The following is a 21517-nucleotide window of genomic DNA, read 5'->3' on the forward strand; positions in this document are numbered from 1 at the left end:
TGACATGCAAGACCAAAACAAGTCAAATCTCAAATATTGCAAATTTGCGAAATTAATAGAATTATCTACATTACTGCAGCCAATTCCAGAAGCAGTTCAGTGTTAATGAGTTTACCATGCTTTATTACAATAGAAAAGATCTCCAAAATATTAACATAAATCGGTTTTAATTGTTTAGTAAGGATGGAAGCAAGCAGATAAATTTGACTTTGGAGAAATGTTGATTTAACACTTAAAAAGTACCTTAGACTTTAGGCATAAAATCCCTACAGTGTGGAAACAGGCCTTTCGGCCCAATAAGTCCAGACCGAATCTCAGAGCATCCCATGTAGACCCATCCCCTATAACCCACCTAATCTACACTTCCCTGAACACTATGGACAATTTTTAACATGGCCAATCCACCTACCCTGCACATTTTTGGACTGTGGGAGGAAACCACAGCACCCAAAGGAAACCCACGCAGACACGGGGAGAAACATGCAAACGCCACACAGACAGTCGCCCGAGGCTGGAATCAAACCCAGGTCCCTGGCGCTGTGAGGCAGCAATGCTAACCACTGTGCTACCCTGCTGCCCAAAAAAGCACTTTTGTACAAAAAGCATCCAGAGGTTACACTAAATCAGGCATAGCTTTGAAAAATAGTGAATATATTTCCAATTTATTAATACTGTGCATTCAATTTGTAACTATTATTTTTAATAATAGTTTTATTAACTATTCCAGTTAATAAAAGAATGTTCACAAATAATAAATAATTTCTCAATAGCTAAATTTTGTTGGGTGGCTATAACGAGTGTAAAGTAAATTAGCACTTTAAAGCTTACACTTACATCTACTCTTCAGTGAAATGCTAGTTAGGAATGTAAAAATTACACAAGAACATGAGGTTGTACTTAAAATTTAGTTTTAGTAACAAACCAAATTCAAGAACTACAAAGCAATTCTCTAAAGCTTCATTCTGGCCCAGATATCATTTACGGAGATTCTTTCCATCGATACATTATTGTTCAAGTGAGGCATTCAAGACAGCATTGGATGGTACTTTTTTGCTTAAAAATATTGTGCAAGGGCACAGTGAGAAAGCAGAGATTAGCTGCAGGTAATTTAACACGCCAGAACAGGCATAATGAGCCAAATATCTGCCTTCTGTACCATAATGATTCTGTGATACTGTGGATTCATGGTCTTTTCAGTAGAGTAATATGCTAAATTGGGAAGTTCCTGATACTGACTCCCAAGTCTATGCTATATGCACTCATATTAGCTGAAGCAGAGGTGTAAATGAATCTCTAGCAAAAAAAGGGAGAAATACAGAGTTTATTTTACTTGAAGAACTTCAGCATTGGACTTATGCCACTCAAAATGTAATGCCCTCTCCTTAAAAATGAAGGGTCTGTCCATATTGAGGAAAAAAAGTACACTGGTCATGGAAACTTCTTTTTTCAATGTTCGGCAAAATTGGTCTAAGGTTATGCAAGGGCAAGTGTGGTGGGGAGAAAATCTCCAGTCATGATAGTTATCATGAACTCTGATAATAGGGAAAGTATGCATGTTGACACGCAACTGCTTCCCTTTTCTTGTCAATTGTTTCAGCATGCAGGTGTGTGTGTTGAGGATTTACTCTCCAATGGATTAACACCTGCAACATTATAAAAAGTATAAAAACAAATGGACACTTACAACATTAATAACACCATCTTCCATTTCAAGAACAGTGGAGTTCTGTCAATTAAAAAATACAAATTAAAAATCAATGAGGGAACAATGAATTATAAAATTTTAAGCTGTAAATAGGAATCCACTAATGACCGATTTAATAGAAATAGTTAAGCTATTGAGTTTGTAATTGTAAGATTACCTCAGTCTTAATATGATGCATAAATAGGGTTTTTTTCCTCAATTCCTACTATTCTCTTCATTCTTGTTCTTAATGTTACATTTCCTATCATTTTCCTTCAATTAATCCAGATTGTTTTCCTGGTATCTTTGACATTTAATCACTCCCATCCTCAATCCCAACTCAAACCTGCCCTTGTGTTCTTCCCATCTGTCCTTATAAGCAATGTCATTTAACCATTACATTTCTACCTTCAATTCTGAAGTCACATTCAACTCAAAATGTTAACCATTTCTCTCCACACAAATGGTGCAAAATTTGAATATTTCCAGAACTTTGTTTTTATTTCAGATTTAAAACATGCACATGCATATTTTTGCTTGTGGTTTTGACAGATTTCTGGTTTAACCTGCTCTGCGCTCTCATCATTGTGATTCTTAAAATTATTTGGTTTACATGCCTCGTGAGGTTCATTGCTAAATTCTTAGAACAATCTGTTGCGCCTGGTTAATGCTCCAAACACTGACTTATAAACATCTCTTGGAATTATGCCAGCATTTTAGACGTTGTTGCAGAATGATATTAGCACCTCATCCCAAAATTCTAACATCAATGTTGTAACCACAATGCTGTTTTCATGACTGGTGATCCTTCCTGTCTTAACGATGGTTGATATACCCCCTCTTTCTTCAGAGAATAGTTCTCCTGCAAAGTCTACACATCAACCTAGGACATCACCCCTCTCCAGAATTATTCTACTGTCTTTTGTTTAGATGCAGTTGCTTTTAGTTTAGAAGCTTTTGAGTTGGTAATCTCCCTCACTGTATTACATATCATTTGATTGTCTTTTTCACTTAGCACTTAATGTTCTTTGTTGTTCGTTTTCTCCATTTCTTCCTTGATACTAAAGGAATGTAATGTATCAGTTTGCCAGTGTTACATTTTGTGATATCTCTACTCTCACGTTGCCAGCAATTTATTGACATTTCCAGGACTCATCAGTTATCTTCTTGTTTTATTGGATTACGTTTGTTCACTAAGGCTATGCTGTATAGATTACACTAAAGCACTTAACAGATTGAGGCAAGAACAGAAGTTTGCCATGCTGAAATAACCTGGGTATGGAAGGGAAAGATTCACAATTGTTTCAGAATTTAACTTGAGACCGATTGTGTTCAGCCTCTATATCTAAGACATCTAGCAGAGCATCAGGATTTTCAATGGACAAAATAAGTTAAGTTTGAGATGTCCAGAACACAGTAATTACGGAAGATACAAAGGCTCCTAAACACAATGTTTAGTTCATTTATTCATTCATAGAACAGGAGTGTTGCTACATAGATCAAAAAGGGAAATGGTGCTCTAGAGTCTTGACCAAGCAACGGTGCCCAAGTCAAGGTAATGAGTGTCTTTAAAGGGGAACTTTTCAGGTGGCAGTGTTTCCATCCCTCTGAGGCCTTTGTTGTTAAGGGCGCTAAAGATCACTGGTTTGGAAGGCTCTGTTGAAGGAGCTTGGTGAATTGCTGTCGTTCATTTTGTTGAAGTATCTTGGACACACTCCTCCAATGTGTGTTGGTGGTAGACAGAGTAAACGTGGAAAGAGTGCTAATAAAAGTTGGCCACTTTGTTCTTGTGTTGAACTTTCCAAGTGTTGTTGGAACTGTGCAAACTCAGGCAGGAAGAGGATAGTCCATCATGCTCATGACTTGCATCTTGTAATTTGTGGACAGAGTTAGGAGGCAAGTTAAAGCCTCTAGTTATAGTATTTATCCAGTTCCATTTCTTGTCAATGGTAATCTACCCAGGATGTTGATAGATGGAGATATAACACAACAATGCCATTGAATGTCAAGGGGAGTTGATTAGATCATCTCTGGTTGCAGATGGTCTTTGCCTGGCAACACAGCTACTTGGTACATAAATCAGACTGAGCCTGATATTGTCCATGCTTTGCTGCAATATGGACATGCTTGTAATAAACAGATATGGGTCATCACTAAATTTCAGAGAACGTGTGGGATAATAGCTAAAACAAAAATGGACTGCCTGTATATGATGCATGATTTAAAATAACAGAATCAGCAGATCAATAATCTGCAGATCCAGATCATGGTTAGAAATGGTGACTAAATGGCCAATGACATTTGAAACATTTCCAAACACTACACTGGTCTGACTCTCTTCCCATTTTCTTCAACCATCCATGAAGTGTGGAGTGTTATTTTCAAAGTAGTGGTATAGTGACAGTAATCTACAGATAGCACTGCAGTCAATAAATTCAACACTTCAAACAGGTAATATTATTACCATTGCTCATAATTGTGGGTAAACACAGAATTGGTAAAATCAACTACTTGATTGCTGTGCTAAAAGAGGGTTTTAAAAAAAATTGAAAGGTTGTGCCCTGAAGTAGTATGAACTACAACCGTCTACAAATTTCAAGTGCCGTCTTCTCTTATACTGGCAAAAGTTGTGCTCAGTTATTTTGGAAGCTGCAAAATGCCTCAGCTTTTAGTAGTACGGATCAAAAGATGTTTCACAACGACATTACTCCAGACACATGGAAAAAAAGTACTTAGTTCAAAAGCCAAATCTTGAGTAATGGAAATTTCATGCAACAGGTGCTTAAAAAGTTATAGCAATTTTGTCCAGCACCACACATTTTATGAGCTGTTCAGCCTTTTATGCTTCATCACTGGACAGTGGGCCATTCCTAAACTAACAAATATGAAACCAGCAACTTAAATAATTGATAATGGGAACTGCAGATGCTGGAGAATCCAAGATAACAAAAAGTTTGTAGCTGGATGAACACAGCAGGCCAAGCAGCATTTCAGGAGCACAAACGCTGACGTTTCGGGCCTAGACCCTTCATCAGAGAGGGGGATAGCGAGAGGGTTAGAACATAGAACAGTACAGCACAGAACAGGCCCTTCAGCCCACAATGTTGTGCCGACCATTGATCCTCATGTATGCACCCTCAAATTTCTGTGACCATATACATGTCCAGCAGTCTCTTAAATGACCCCAATGACCTTGCTTCCACAACTGCTGCTGGCAACGCATTCCATGCTCTCACAACTCTCTGCGTAAAGAACCTGCCTCTGACATCCCCTCTATACTTTCCACCAACCAGCTTAAAACTATGACCCCTCGTGCTAGCCATTTCTGCCCTGGGAAATAGTCTCTGGCTTTCAACTCTATCTATGCCTCTCATTATCTTGTATACCTCAATTAGGTCCCCTCTCCTCCTCCTTTTCTCCAATGAAAAGAGACCGAGCTCAGTCAACCTCTCAAAGCTGTAGCTCGAGGTTAATTTCAAAGACTATGTTTTGACAACTTAATATGATGCTTTTCGTTATATTAATTTTTAAAATTATATTGGGCCAAATTTTTACAGTGGAACTAAAATAGGTGAACCTGGATTTTAGATGTTATTTTCTCTCTATTTGATTGCTTTATAATTCTGATGGAATTACTGTGTGCCCTGTGTCTGCTTCATATGCTCTTCAGGCTCCAAATGCCTCAAGTATTATATTTTATTAATAGGAATAGGACAATCTAACTGTTGTTCAGTATGATATTTATATAGATTGAAGGAATTACTCATGGATGATGATTAAGTACTATTGATGGAACGCCCCCCTCATTTGTAATGACTGTAAGGCTCTATCTCCTTATCACTATGAATTCTCACATTATTTTACTGTTCTCTGTTCATTTAAACCCCAGTGGATCACTGAATCAATTGAACAGGTAATGGCAGGAAGGCAAACTGCTCAGACACACACAAACTGGTGTTTCTGTATCATGGGAGGCCTTACAGCTCCTTAAGCTTATTCTACCTTTAACTTAGATAACGGACAAACTGAATCCGAACTCCATTGACCTGCCCTGATTCCATATTGCTTCATTTTGCCAAATGAAAATCTACCAGTCTCTCAGTTCTGAAACTTTCAATTGAAATTTAACCTTTTTGGATGTCAGAGTTCCAGATTTCCGTCACACTGTGTACAACGCTGCTTCCTGACGGTGCCCAAGATCGGCCTAGCCCTGATGTTACGTTTATGCTGTGTTGTTCAGAATTCCCAAACCAAATGAAACAGCCGGAACATTGGAACAGGAAGAGGCCATTTAGTCTCTCAAGCCTGTTCTGCCACTTTGTGAGATCATAGCCAATATGTGACCCAACTCTGTATAGCCACCTTTGCTCTATGTTCTTTGATACCCTCAGCTAACAAAAATAAATCAATCATTTTTTTAAAAAAATTGACAATTGTGAAGTAAGGTCTAAATGCAGCCACCCTTCGTATAAAACAATTATTCCTGAAAGGCCTGACTCAAATTTTTTGAAGACGCTCGCCGCCGTAGACTTTCAAATGAGCAGAAACATCTTTTTACGACTTTTCCCCTTATTATTTTAAAATCTTCAATCAATTTATGCCTTAATATTTTTGAATTATAGCAGGTACAGCCCTTGTTTGTGTAATCTCTCTTCATTATTTCACCCTTGTCGGTTTTTAGAAGTATTATTCTGATAAACCTACATTTACAAGGTTAGAATATCCTTTCTAAGACATGGTGTCCAAAACTCCTCTTGAGATGTGGTCTGTCTGGAGCTTCATATCACTGAAGCATGATTTCTATCATGTTGCATTCTAGTAAGGCCATTAGCCTATTCAATTATTTCATTTTCCCCTGTCTACCCAATAGAGTGCTTTAATCACCATACATACCAGGAAGCAATGGGAGATCTGTTGATTCCCCTCAGCAAAATGTCTTGCATCTTAAATAAATAGTGAGAGGGGGAGAGGCGGGCCGAAGATGGATAGGAGGAGAAGATAGGTGGAGAGATAGGTCAGTCCGGGGAGGACAGACAGGTCAAGGAGGTGGGATGAGGCTGGTAGGTGGGAAATGGAGGTGTGGCTTGAGGTGGGCGAAGGGGATAGGTGAGAGGAAGAACAGGTTAGGGAGGCGGGGACAGCTGGGCTGGTTTGGTGACACAGTAGGGGGGAGGGGACGAGCGGGGCTAGTTTTGGGATGCAGTGGGGGAGGGGGAGATTTTGAAGCTAGAACCTGTTGGCTGAGTTAATATTGCAATTTTTAATTCTTACATGGAATTTCCTTTGTTGCTGCTGCTTTTGATATCACCTTTTATTTTGTTTATTCTACAGATTGAAACACATTCCTCATCCATGATCACTGAATTACTACATTTTAAATTGTCACTACAACAGAAGTTGTACTGATTTTAATACAAGCCTTTTACGAAGTACAATCTAAGTTGGAAATTGTATGGCTGCTGTTCACACCCCAATGTGTTGGTTAAAGGAGAGAATACATGAATCACTTTTTAGTTTCACAACAGTTGGATTACAAATTTAAAACAAATATTCCAGAAAAAGATGAATGATTTGGTGGTATCTAATTCCTTGATCAAAGCTATTCCCACAATTAAACAGTTGGACAGATTTGGTTTCAGGCAGCTGATAATTTTATAATGTGTTATCTTGTGTTGGGTGGAGGAAAATGGTCAAAGACCAAGAATCATGAGGGTACGAGGTGTAGCCAAATTAGAACCTTCTATTTAAAAATAGGCACAGAAATATTTCATGCCTGAAGATCTACATCCAGAACCAGAATTCATGACCCTGTGAAATTCTTCTTAATTAGTGGCTGCAAAAAATTTGAAAGACACCAACTTGGTAACTCCAGACTTGTGCAAAGCTCTGAAGTGAACTGGTTCTGGTCATTAACTGTTCATTGCTGGGAATGACAATGGATTCATAGTATTAAAGTAAACACTATATCCACTTGCCATCCACTCGGGATGCAAGTTTCGATGCTACAAATTGGATACATTTTTACTTCACTGAAGGATTTCCAATAAACAAAAATCACACATTTAACCTCTAGCGATCTAAACAGTGCAATTAATGGCACACTATTATAGTCAGTGTTTTGAGAGAAAGATACGCTGCAGGGCAACTATCAACTCTACCTTAGCCATCAATATCCCACCAGCCTCAGCTTCACCATATCCAAATCATTGTAGGAAATGCACATCAACATACAACAAATAAAAATAGCCACACAATTTCACCTTCCAACTTGGAGATTCATACAATAGCACAAAAGTTCACTAAGGAGTTAAAACTACTTGGAGGGTACATCACTTAAAACTCAGTGGTCATTTTATGGACCCTGTTCATTTAGAATATTGAACTTCAAAACAGCTTCTGCCATGGTATTGTCACAGTGCCAAAGTTTAGCAACCTCTGTAGTTCTGTTAGTTACAGCTAAAGCAGCTAATAAATCTAGTAACACTAAATTATCCCCTGCTTCAAGCAACTTCAAAGAGACTTTGATGTCTACTATAAAAGGAGATTGATCTCATCAGTTTTTCCCAATGGAAGTTTGGCCCATTATCCCCAGCCCAACTACATTGAAAGAAGTCCTCATGGAAACCAGTTCATGAATACTGAAGACTTTATACTTGTGTGGGGCACAATTATACCCAACTAAAAAGATTCCATTTACCAAACTCCAGTTCCTTCTGAAGCAACTAATATGTAACAGGATTTGTACAATAAAATTGCCATACTGCAACGGTCTCAGCTGCTTTATCAACAATCCTCCTCAAACACAAGGTCAGAAGTGGGGATGTCTATTCATACTTGAAGAGTGCTCTTCAGAAAAAATTAGGGGATGCTGAACTCTGTACAGGGATGCAGGGAGTGAACTGCACCTCCAACTATCAGGAGTTACAGTAATTTTTAACCTCACAATGGTGCTCACTCCTTTGTCCTTTGATTGTTGGTATGTCAATACAGCCTTTTGCCACAAATTGTCTTACAAATTACAAGGGATTACAAAATAATTTCGATGCATTTACAGATGAATTATTATTCACTTGTGATTTGAACATGGACATGAAAAATGGTACCTGCAAAACTATTTAAGCTGAACTGGCTTACTTTCTCGTGTATACAGAATGTGTTCTAAGACCACATTGTATGATTCATGCAATTAATGCCTGATCCCATTAAAAAGTTGATTAAATGTGAAATCTTGCACTGATTCTTTTTTGAGGTGCTTTGGATTTGGTAAAAATTATATTTGGTTATAAAGTGATTCAAAAATATCAGGTCAGTAAAATTAGTTAATACGCTTTTCTTTTGATGCTGCAGCTTTTGAAAGACCATGATTACAAGAACACAGCAGGAGCAGCAATACAGTCTGTCAAGCCTATTCCACCTTTCCACACAATCACGGATGATCTTGGGCTTCGACTCTACTTTCCTGCTTCCCCACCCCAATACTCTTGATTCCCCAACAGACCAAGGGTCCTTCTATCCCAGCTTTAAATGCATTCAACTTGAGATACTTCAAAACTGTCTGGGGCAGGAAATTCCAAAGATTTGCAATCCTTTGTGTGAACAAAATTTCTCATCTGGCTTCTAAGTGAGCAGCTCCTTAACCAGAAACTGTGCCCTGCTTTTTATAATCTCCAAACCGCAGAAACAACTTCTTATCGGCCATGCTATCAAGCCCCATCCTGCAATCTTCAAGACCATGTTTCGTTCTTCTAAGCTTCAGAGAACAGAGACCTAATTTGCTCAGCCTATCATAGAACACCACCATCTTCCCTGGGCCGTTTTTGTGAACTTATGTTGTCTCTAATGCAAGTAGATTTTTCCTCAAATGTGGAGGCCAAATCTACACACAGTACTTCAGATGTGGTCTCACCAAAACCCTGTACAATTCTAACAAGGCATCTTTATGCCCATGCTTTAATCCACTTGCATTAAAGGCCAACATGCCACTTGTCAACTTAAATCACTTGCTGTACGTGCATGCTGACTTTGTGAACCTTGCTTGAGCGCAGGCAAGTCCCCTTGAACAAGTTTCACACTTATTAAAAAGTATCTTCCTAATCTTTTTAAGAAAATATAATCCACCTGTTATCTTGGTGCCCATCTATTCAAACTATCTAGACCCTGCTTGCAGACTCCATGTTCTCCCAACAACATATTTTTCCACTTAGTAATCTAAGTTTGCTGATGATACAGAGAGTTCTGAGGAAGGGTCACCGGACCCAAAACGGTAACTTCTTTCTCCTCCACAGATGCTGCCAGACCTGCTGAACTTTTCCAGCAACTTTGTTTTTGTTCCTGGATTGTACATTCCACAGGGAGATTTTTCGTGCATCTTACCTGCACATTAAGATTTTTACATCTCTCCTCATGTAATGTAGGCCCAGGGCTGGATGCAAAACATCAATTGAGACCAAACCAGCATTTTGTATGAGCTCTTATTTTTAAATCAATCATGGTATACGGGCACTCTATAGCTCATTCAGCATTTATTGCTCATCTCTAACTGCTCCTGGGAATTGTCCCAATTAATAAATCTAAGGTTCTGTATGCTTTAGAAATCCTGCTCTTTGCCTGTCCTGCCACCTACTATGATTTATGCACATACACACCAAGGTCCTTCTGCTCCTGCATCCACTTTAAAATTATATTTTGATCTGCCAATGTTCTTCATACTGAATCCCTTCACACCCATCTGTATCGGATTTCATCTGCCCTGACATATCCCCAACATTGTAGCTGGTCTATGCCCTTTCAAAAGTTCTATATATTAACACAAACTATAAATCTAATTTTCAATAATAATAGAAAGCACATATCAAACATTTCTTTCTAGAACTAAAATGCTTTCAAAGTTCTACACTACCCTACTCACAGTTCACACTATTTCAAAGTCCACATGCCAATTTTGAAACTGTGCACTATGCAGGGTCGTTATCTACCAGTAACAAAAACCCCAAACAACCTCCCAAGGAAGACCATTACCAATCTTCCCTTAGTCTCAAAACATCCAGTAACTGTTTCGTGCTACTCAGGCAATTTTATGTATATATTGCTACTGTCCTTTTTAACCCACAAGCTACCACTTAACTTACAGGTTTGTTGTTTGCAACTTCATTAAATGCTTTTTGAAAGTCCATGTTCACCACATCAACAATATTACCCTAAGCTAACCTATTAACTTGCTGTTATAGTCTCAAAAGTTCTAAGTCAGTTAAACACAATTTTTGCTTAACTTCATGCTGGCTTCGCTCAATTAATCCACATTTGCTCCAAAATTGTGCTTCCAGATGCTTTCTCGCCATTTGCTTTGTACTTGAAGGTTGTTCTTGCTCAGGAAGGAGTGCAAGTAGGAAGTAGTGAAGGTTTACCAAATTGATTCCTGGGATGACAAAACTGACTTGAGGAGAGATTGAATTGATTAGGCTTGCGTTTAGAAGAACAAGGTGGGATGGTTTCAGAAACAATATTCTAAAACAGGTCGAGACATGTTAGATGCACGAAGGCCTGATGTTGGAGGGTCCAGAACCAGAGGTTATAGTTTAGGGATAGGATTGAGATTATGAAAAATTTCTTCACCCAGACAGTGGTGAGTCTGTGGAATTCACTATCACAAAGTGGTTGAGAACAAAACAACACTTTTTAAAAGGAGGAGGTGATAGATATAGGAGGGAATGGCTGAAGGGATCAAGGAATATCAAGTGGTAGAGATGCCAGAATTAGGTTATTGAGCTCATGATCATTCATACTGAATGGTGGAGTAGGCTCCATGGTCAAGTGCTCTTATGATTCCACGTTACCTCCACACCTTTCTTGAACAAGAATGCAGTATCTGCCATTCCCCAGTCCTCTAGTATTACGTAGTCTGAAGGAGGCTGGAAAATTCAAACTAGTACCTCCACAATTTCCACACTTGTTCCCTTCAGCATCCATGGATACATCTCAAATGGTCCTGGTGTTTTCAATCAGTTTTAAGTGCAGACAGTCTGTTCAATGCTTCACCCTCATTAATTTTAAACTCTTCAAGAGTCTGAACGATCTCTTCACCTTGACATGGGCACTAGCTTATTCTTTGAGTAAAGGAAGACACGAATTATTAATTTTAAACCTCAGCAATGCAGTGTTACGAAGTTGGGCAGAGTGTACATGAATTGGGAGGCAGAAAGTTAGAATTTGTTGCTAAGAATGATGGAGGGGTAAAGCGGTGTGTCGTCCCTTTAAAAGATGGTGTCTTTTTTCAGCGCTGTTAAAAATGCATGTCTGACCAGCAGTTTAAAGTGCAGGTCCACACAGGGTGCCTGAAAGGAAATATTTTGTATTGAGCAGCCAAGCATTTTTAACAAGACAAGGTTTAAATTGGCTAAATTTGAAAAGACAAGTCTGTAGATGACACTAAAAACTTATCAAATTTAAATGATAGTGTTGACAACCTGAAACCAATTATAAGAATTTGATCTGTCAAACGGGATATAAGACAGGTTTTTTGAAAATTGCCAAGATCCAATACCTTTTTTGTACTCAGAGAGCACCATCTAATTAAAATGGTAACCACAGCATTTCTAGCTAAAAGTCCACACATAACCAATCACAGAGGAAAAACATCCTTGACAGCAGAGCCAGCAGCAGAAAGATATTTGTGACTTGAGACGGACTGAAGGCTGGAGAAAGCAGAGTGTTCTAGAAGACAGATAACACGGTGTAGAGCTGGATGAACACAGCAGGCCAAGCAGCAGCGGAACAGGAAATCTGACGTTTCAGGTCGAGACCCTTCTTCATAAAGTCTGAAGGGTCTTGATCCAAAACATCAGTTTTCCTGCTCGGCCTGTGTTCATCCAGCTCTATACCGTGTTATCTCAGATTCTCCAGCATCGGCAGTTCCTATTATCTCTGTTCTAGAAGACAGTCTGGGAAAGATTAAGATTTAATTTGTTATTGTCTTATTAATTAGGCTTATATAAATGGGACTTGTGTTTATTTAAACAGCATTCCAGTAGAATTTAGTTCACTGAGTAGTTAGTAGTCTAAGGGGGAAATGTTTGGTTTGTTAATAATTCTGTTAATTTGTTCATTGTTAGGGTTAAATAAATAAATTGTAACTTCTAACTGGTAAAGTGGAGATCAGGGGTTTTCTTTCTTCTAACCACTCTTAACAGCTTCTTTAGGTGTTTCGGGGCGGGGGGAGCCCCTACTCCAGTCATAATAGATTGGGGCTTGCATTTTGATTTCACAGCCTGGGGAGTCCAGCCATTCCCCCTCTGTAACAATGTCACCACAAGCAAATCCCTAATCAGCTCTGTCCCTCATCCTCTTGCCTGTTTACTATTTACGTGCTTACTACACAAAAAAATTCTATTGAACACATCTTTCTGTTGCACATTTTTGTTGTGGTATCAGGTAATTCCTTGGGATTGATGAGGAGTTGCCTCCATTCCGGTTCCAAGGGTTTTTCTATGACTCCAGTCCAATTCACAATCTACAGACTCTGCCATTTTGGGGCAAGTGATGTTTTAAGTAGTATTTGGAGGATTGCATTCTCCCTCTGTTGAAAGCACTGAAGTAAGGTTGAGGTGTCAAGCTGTGGACACAGACGTTTTCTGAACTGAGCTTTTATATTTTCCAACAGTCACAAGCCAATGATTCCTGTGAATCGGAGAGTACGCTTGACTTCTAGAGATATTCTCAAGGCATCCGCAATGTTTCCACATCTTGCTGTGATCTCTTGCCATGACAGCCTGAGTGCTGACTGGTACAGTTTCTTCAGGAGTCTGGCATCCATATGAATGGTATGCCCCAAAGTGGTGGATACTGCTGTTGGGCTTCCTTCCTTGTCCCTGAATTTGCAGGGGTGGTGTTCACTGGTTCGTTTAGATGTTTGCTGCATGTCGTCTAAGTCTCTGAAGCATATAGGAGAGGAGATCCTCTCCTGTCCACGACAAGGAAAATTATTGCAAGGACACCCCACCTACCAGTAGCTAAAGCACTCTGAGTTGCAGAGCTGTGGTTAAATAATCAATTATTCTGTTGAGCTTTCCAATCGAGTTACAGTATTCTAATTCTACTTTCTTTTGTTTGTCTTTTTACCTATAGTGTAAGAATAAAGTGTGTTTTTCTTCAAGCCTGGTAGTTTGACTAATCAAATTGCATCTCTAACATAATGCCTTGCACTTGCCTTTAAAAATAAGAAAAAGCAGGGCTTAGGCTACCTTCTTAATATATTTTGAGGTGGTTGGGTCTGATCCATAATAATCCAGCCTCCAGCCAATTGGGAGCAAGAATATTTGAGAACCAGGTTGTCAAATACAAGATTACAATCATGGTTTACCAGGTTGCAGTGACTCCCATACTTCTGGCAGCTCCAGGGCTTATACATTCATGCTTACATGCAATACGAATGATATTTGTGACTTTGGTGTGTCAACAGCACAATATGACAAGGAAAACATTTGTTCTCTGAACTGAGAAAGAAACAATTGCTTGGAAGGCTGTGGTAATGATTCAGAAAAGGAAACAAAGTTCTCTTCATTTTCAACTAAGATCATCTTAATCACTCGAAACAATTAGAAAGTGGTCTTGTAATATTTCTTAAAAGCTTTGTATTTGCTAATAGCAGGTACCTGCCCATATATGATACAATGCAATTGTACAACAATATACATAACAACAGCACATAAATGATGCTTCAGCAGCCATATGCTATCTGGACAAAAGTGAATCACAAAAATTTCTTCTTAGTGAAGAATATGTCAAGGTTCTGGGGCAAGTGAAAAAGCCATGAAAGGAATACACAAACCTGTTGAACAATTGTTGTTAAATTCAAGCACAGCTGTATAATCTTGTTTTTCATTATGGAGTAATCACTAATCCCTGTAAATGGCGACCTGTAAAACAAAAAAAGTTTTAGAATATTGTGCATACTATTTAAATATGTAACTTGGTGTAAACCTTCTCATAACACAGCTATGCATGTACTAAAATAGATTAGAACATACATCTAAAATAGATCAACCAAACATCCTGGCTAGACAACTGAATTATTTGACCTAAATGAAAGGGCCTTGTGTATTACGCTATAACAACATGCCTGATCAATGAGTCAGAGTTCAATAATAATTTGAGTACATACAACTAGTTTTTAAATATAGGGATACTGTGAACTTTACAGGGTAGGGTCGATAGAAATCTAGGGAAATCCTCTCTTAAGTAAACACTATTTCACCACTCAATGTATATGAATCAGAACTGGGTGACTAGTGCACTGAAAAGTTGTTTTCCATTTCTGAGTCAGACTGGTTGTCAGCAGCCACAGGTTGACAACACTGAACTGCTGCCCAGCTGATGCGTAATACCTGAGAAGTACGTAGTGATGTAAAAGTGGATACCTATCTTAGGCAGATGGAAGCAATCTACATCTAGCAATGTTACAAGCCACAGAGGAGAGTTTAACAATTGTAATGCATGTCAGTAGTTGAAGCATGCAATTTTACTTGCTTTGGTTGATCAAATAGACAGAACTAAACACAGAGTGCCCAACCATTCATGAGAAATTGTGAGCAAAATCAAGTTACAGAATAACTACCAAAGTCCATGGGTTATTCTGAATCTCTCCAGTACTGATTTCCAATCAAGTGCAAAAAAAGGTGCACGTATGAAATTTCATTCTTGTACTTTGTGAAGTGCAATTCCCCTAGCATATTATTCTAAAACTGTTCTTTCAGTAAATTTGTTCCTTTACCTCAACATCACGTTTCCCCTTCTCCAACATTTTTACTGCCCAAAGCAAATACAAATTTTAAATGCAAGATACCTTGTAAAGATTTAAAAAGTTGAATCAAAAAATTTAAATGGTTGCACGCTCAACCCAAAACACAAGTTTCTTCCTACACCCGAGCACTACACCCAATACACTATGCTGTGGTATGTTAATGCTGCCCATAATAATGAAACATCCTCTTCTCCATCGCATAACCCATGATCCATGATCCATTGCTTGCGAGAGAGCAGGTAGCACATCAAGGTTAGACACCCAAGACTACTTGCGTGTCCCAAAAACTGCTAACACCAACTGCACACAGGGAACCTCAGGTGAAAAAGCCTCAAGTGGGCAGTGACCATAAAATGATAGAATTCAGTCTGCAATTTGAGGGGGAGAAGCTGGAATGAGATGTAACGATATTACAATTGAGTAAGGTAACTACAAAGAAATAATGGAGCTGGCCACAATTGATTTGAAAGTGAGCCCAGCAGGGGAGAGAGTGCAGCAGAAATGGGATGAGTTTCTGGAGGTAATTCAGGAGGCACAGCAGAAATTCATCTCAAGAAAGAAGAAATGTCTAATGGGAGGATGAGGCAACCATAGCTGAGTAGCGAAGTCAGGGATAGCATAAGAGCAAAAGCAAAAGCATATCATGTGGTGATAATTAGTGGTAAGCCAGAGGATTGGGAAGCCTCTTTGGGTAAAAAAAAACAGCAGAGGGTAACTAGAAAAGCAATAAAGCAGAGATGAAGAAATGAGTGTAACCTAACTAGTAATATAAAAAGATTGCAAGAGTTTGTTGGATAGCTAAAAGAAAGATGCAAGAGTAGACATTGGGCTGTCGAGAAGTAGTAATAGAGATCAAAAATAGCAGAGGTATTGAATAGATACTTTGCATTGGTTTTCACAAAAGACACCAACAACATACTTCAAGAGATTCAAAAGGATAGAGGTGAGTACCGTGGCCATCACTAAGGAGAAAGTGCTGGGGAAGCTGAAAGGTCTCAAATGTGAATAAAATCACCCAGGTCAGATGGAATACTCCCCAGAATTCTGTAAGAGATAGCTCAAGAGATTGTGAAGGCATTGATAGTGATTTTTCAGGAATCATTGGAATCAAGGAGTGCTCCAGAGGACTGAAAAAAAATGCTTAACATCATACCCCAGTTTAAGAAGGAAGCCAGAAGACAGGAAACTATATGCCAGTTAGCTTGACTTCTCAGATTTTAATATCCATTGTTCAGGATGAGACTGTGGAGTGCTGGAAAGCGCATGATAAAACATGTCTGAGTCAACATGGTTTCATCAGTGGAGGTCATGACTGACAAATCTATTAGAATTCTTTGTAACAACGGGGCGAGCCAGTGGACGTGATTTACTTGCATTTTCAGAAAGCCTTTAACAATTTGCTGCACAGAAGGCTGTTAAATAAGTTAAGAGCTCATGGTGTTAGGAGCAAGGTTGTGTCACCGTAATCTTCCCAAACCACAGGGCTTCTCATTAGAAAGAAACAACTGGCAGTGATTTAACCCAAGGGCCACCATGGGAATTGAACCCAGGCTGTTGGCATCATACTGCTTCACAAACTGACCATCCACCCAACTGAGCTAAATCATGGATAGACAATTGGCTGACTAGCAAAAGGCAGACGGGGGGGATAAAAGAGGTCTATTTCAGAATGGCACTCAGTAACTAGCCATGTTCTGCATGGGTCAGTGTTTGGAGCACAACTATTCATGTATATATATATATATATATATATTGGGAGGAGGAGGTGAGAAACAATCGGCCATGACAGAATGGCATGAAAGACTTGATGATCCAAATAGTCTAATTATGCTCCTGGATCTAATGATCAAAATTTCCCCAAAGTAGCTAATCAGACCACTAAAAAGGAACAATAATGAAAATGTGGAACCAGCATCAATTTGTATGGTCACATATCACTGATTATTAACGCATGTAATATTTTGCATGTAATATTTTGCATGTAATATTTTGCATGTAATATTTTGCATGTAATATTTTGCATGTAATATTTTACATGTAATATCTATGATCAGGAATAAATTTTCTCTTCATCTTTAGAGCTATTCCCGCAGGAAAATTATTGGATTTTTTTTCCACTTCCAACAATTTTCTGTCCAATAAAAATGCGCTCATGCTACAGGCACAGCTATTATTGACTCACTTTTTAAGGTTCATCCACTGAAGCCTTTGACATTCCAAACTGAGAAGTCATTGCAACTGTAAGCTTTTGACTGCATCTTACAGATTTTATACGTTTCAAGAACGAAGTGCAGGATAAAAATTACCTTTATCTGAATAAATATCATAGTGAAAAATGTACAAAAACTTTATGTTGAAACACTGCTTACCTATCCAACCATGCCAACAAGGCCTTAGCAGCTGCAATAAGGTCCACAACTGAGGTAAGGAAATCATTGGGAGGTTTGCGAGAAGTTCCATCATAAGCAGTGCTTTTTCTTCTACTACTGATAAAATTCTGCAGGCCACTGGTAGAAGCCCGTAATTTCAGGGCCAGCTTCTTCATGCTTTCTGTTTCCAATCCATAATTCTGCAATTAAAAACAAATCATGACAGTTGAAGTATTAAAAAAAAGTTTGAACAACTTTCCTTGTTTATGTGGAGGTAGTGCATGAGGACTGGAGGATTTGTAACATTTCACCATTTGATTAAAACATGGCAAGGTTAATCAAGGAAACTGTAGCCTAACATCAATAGTGGAAACTGTTTTTTAAAAAAAGTAGTATCAACATGCCAAAGTGTTCAATATTTAGAAAAGCATGGGTTAACAAATGAAAATCAGCATGGATCTGTTTGAGAAACGGAGTTTGATCAACTTAAAGTTCTTCAAACAAGTAATGGAGAGGGTTGAAAGTTGCCATGCAGTTGTTGCTATGCAAGTTGGCTTTCAGAGGTGTTAACGTGTGGTGCATTATCAAACAAGCAGGTAGTTCCAGGGGCTTTAAGGGACAATGAGAATATGGGCACAAAATTGTCTAAGTGACAGAAAATTGATTGCAATGAACATGACAGAAAAGAACAAAGTGATGCTCCTCAAAGATATACAAATGTTGTTAGATAAAACTGTTGATTTTGTGATGTTTACATTCACAATCTGGAAACAGATATAAACGGACACAATTTCAAGATGCAAAACTCAAATACAGTTAGCAAACAGCATAATAAAACATTGGAAATAAAAGTCAAGGTCACAGCTGAACTCCCCCTCAGCACTACCTTATCACTATCCCTCTATCTCAATCTTCTTTGACAAAAAAAACTGATGCACTCAATATATTCATTGCTTGAACATCCAGCGCTGTCTAGGACAAAAGGAGGATTCAGAGGTTCACGACACATGAGTGAAGAAATTTCATCTCATTTTAGTTTTAAAATGACCCACATTTCTTTCATGGCTAGCAAATTCTGATCACTCTCTTCACATGTCTGGAGTTTTGGAGCCATGCTCGAGTTTGAGTTTTGAAAATTTCTAGCGGGCTCTACCTCTGTTTCTTGAGCCCCAAGATTAAATGATGCATCTGTAGTGGTGTCCTATGTTCCTCAGCTGGAAGAGGGTGGAAGGATATTTTCTCAGGATCTGCTTAATCCGGTCATTAAGAATATCGTATGTTTCAATCCTTTGCATCCTAAGTTTCAGGGAACAAAAGTCTACTATTGTTAGTCCCTCTTGATGAAGCAACGCCAGCATCTCACAAACTAGACTCAATCTTCATTGCAGCTCTTCCACTGCAAGAAAGCCTGTCCTCAGCTAATTCTGCCAATATTGTATAGTGCTTCAGATGTGGTCTTGTCTAAGGTTTGCATAATTGCAGCAAGACTTCTATATGGCAGTAGTCTTCATAACAAATGTTAAGATACCAACTGTCCTCCTAATTTCTTGCTATACCAGTATGTTAAATTTTCTATGAAATATACAAGAGGCATCTAAGTTCTTCTGAAAACAAATGTTTTTCCGTCTCTTGTTCAGACTTTTAAAAATTATTTCAACTTAAAGTGAATAAATTCACACTTCACATTACATTCTTTCCAGCGTTTGAGAGGAAAACATGTCAGATGACATTTAGCAAAGTTTCAATGATACATTTTTTTGAAGAATGAGGCCAGTTCTACAGAAGGTACCTTTTTTTAAACAAAGTGCTGTAACAGCATGACCCATGATACACAGAAACAAATGGTATATGATCATGATCCATATTTGATTTATTACTGTCATGTGTACTGAGGTACAGCAAAAAAGCATTGACTTAAATGCTTTACAGACAGATCGTACTATAAAAGCGCAGAGTAACAGAACAGAATGTAGGAGGCATGTTACAGTTGCCAAGGTACAGAGGGGGATCAACATTTAGAAAGGTCCATTCAAAAGGCTGATAACGACCAGAAAGAAGCTGTTCTTGAATCTCTTTGTACATGTATAGGAACGTTTATAGCTTCTGCCCAATGGAAGAAGGTGGGAGGGATCTTAGATTACTTTGGTTGTTATCCCAATGCAGTGGGAAGCAGAGATAAAGTCAATGGATGAGAGGCTGGTTTGTGCAATGGACTGGCCTATGTCCATAACCGTCTGTAGTTTCTTTCAGTCTTGGGAAGAGCAGTTGCCATATCATGCTGTGATGCATGATGCATCTAGGTAGGATGTTTTCAATAATGCATTTACAAAAATTGCTAAGGATCCTTGTTGACATGCCAAGTTTTCTTAGCCTCCTGAGGACGTAAAGGCAGCGCTGTGTTTTTTTGACCATACTGCTGACATGGGTGGAGGAACAGAGGGATCTTGGTGTGCAGATACATAGATCCCTTAAAATGGCCACCCAAGTGGACAGGGTTGTTAAGAAAGCATATGGTGTTTTGGCTTTCATTAACAGGGGGATTGAGTTTAAGAGTCGTGAGATCTTGTTGCAGCTCTATAAAACTTTGGTTAGACCGCACTTGGAATACTGCGTCCAATTCTGGGCGCCCTATTATAGGAAAGATGTGGATGCTTTGGAGAGGGTTCAGAGGAGGTTTACCAGGATGCTGCCTGGACTGGAGGGCTTATCTTATGAAGAGAGGTTGACTGAGCTCGGTCTCTTTTCATTGGAGAAAAGGAGGAGGAGAGGGGACCTAATTGAGGTATACAAGATAATGAGAGGCATAGATAGAGTTGATAGCCAGAGACTATTTCCCAGGGCAGAAATGGCTAGCACGAGGGGTCATAGTTTTAAGCTGGTTGGTGGAAAGTATAGAGGGGATGTCAGAGGCAGGTTCTTTACGCAGAGAGTTGTGAGAGCATGGAATGCGTTGCCAGCAGCAGTTGTGGAAGCAAGGTCATTGGGGTCATTTAAGAGACTGCTGGACATGTATATGGTCACAGAAATTTGAGGGTGCATACATGAGGATCAATGGTCGGCACAACATTGTGGGCTGAAGGGCCTGTTCTGTGCTGTACTGTTCTATGTTCTATGTTCTATGGGTGGACCAGGACAGATTATTGGCGACCATCACTCCCAGGAACCTGATGCTCTTGATCATCTCCACTTCAGCACCATTGAGTGCCATCCACTCTGCTACTAGAAGTCAGTAACTAGCTCTTTTATTGAGCTAACATTGATGATGAGGCTGAAATTGTATCCGAGATAATGGGAACTGCAGATGCTGGAGAATCCAAGATAACAAAGTATGGAGCTGGATGAACACAGCAGGCCAAGCAGCATCTCAGGAGCACAAAAACTGATGTTTCAGGCCTAGGCCCTTCATCAGAGAGGGGATGGGGAAAGGGAACTGGAATAAATTGGGGGGGGGGGGTGGACCGAAGATGAGAGAAAACAAGACAGGTATAGAGGAGAGAATAGGTGAGGAGGTAGGGAGGGGATAGGTCAGTCCAGGGAAGATGGACAGGTCAAGGAGGTGGGATGAGGTGGTAGGTGGGAAATGGAGGTGTGGCTTGAGGTGGGAGGAAGGGATGGGTGAGCGGAAGAACAGGTTAAGGAAGCAGTGGATGCCCCCACACCACCTCCCTC

At 39.2% G+C, this 21517-nt stretch overlaps 1 protein-coding gene across 5 annotated transcripts in view; it reads right to left on the reverse strand.

Annotated features, from left to right (window-relative positions):
* cnksr3 (cnksr family member 3) overlaps positions 1-21517 on the reverse strand; it is a 201592-nt gene that overhangs the window by 49259 nt on the left and 130816 nt on the right. For 4 of the 5 annotated variants that reach the window (XM_048535943.2, XM_048535942.2, XM_048535941.2 and 1 more), the window contains 3 exons: positions 17849-18048; positions 14508-14595; positions 1685-1726 (listed from right to left, as the gene is read on the reverse strand). In XM_048535943.2, coding sequence (XP_048391900.1) covers positions 1685-1726; positions 14508-14595; positions 17849-18048 — 330 coding nt within the window. The remainder of the gene's footprint in view (positions 1-1684; positions 1727-14507; positions 14596-17848; positions 18049-21517) is intronic. The other variant, XM_048535944.2, reaches the window with a different exon arrangement.

The sequence above is a fragment of the Stegostoma tigrinum genome, chromosome 9, assembly GCF_030684315.1.
Source record: "Stegostoma tigrinum isolate sSteTig4 chromosome 9, sSteTig4.hap1, whole genome shotgun sequence".
Lineage (NCBI taxonomy): Eukaryota > Metazoa > Chordata > Chondrichthyes > Orectolobiformes > Stegostomatidae > Stegostoma > Stegostoma tigrinum.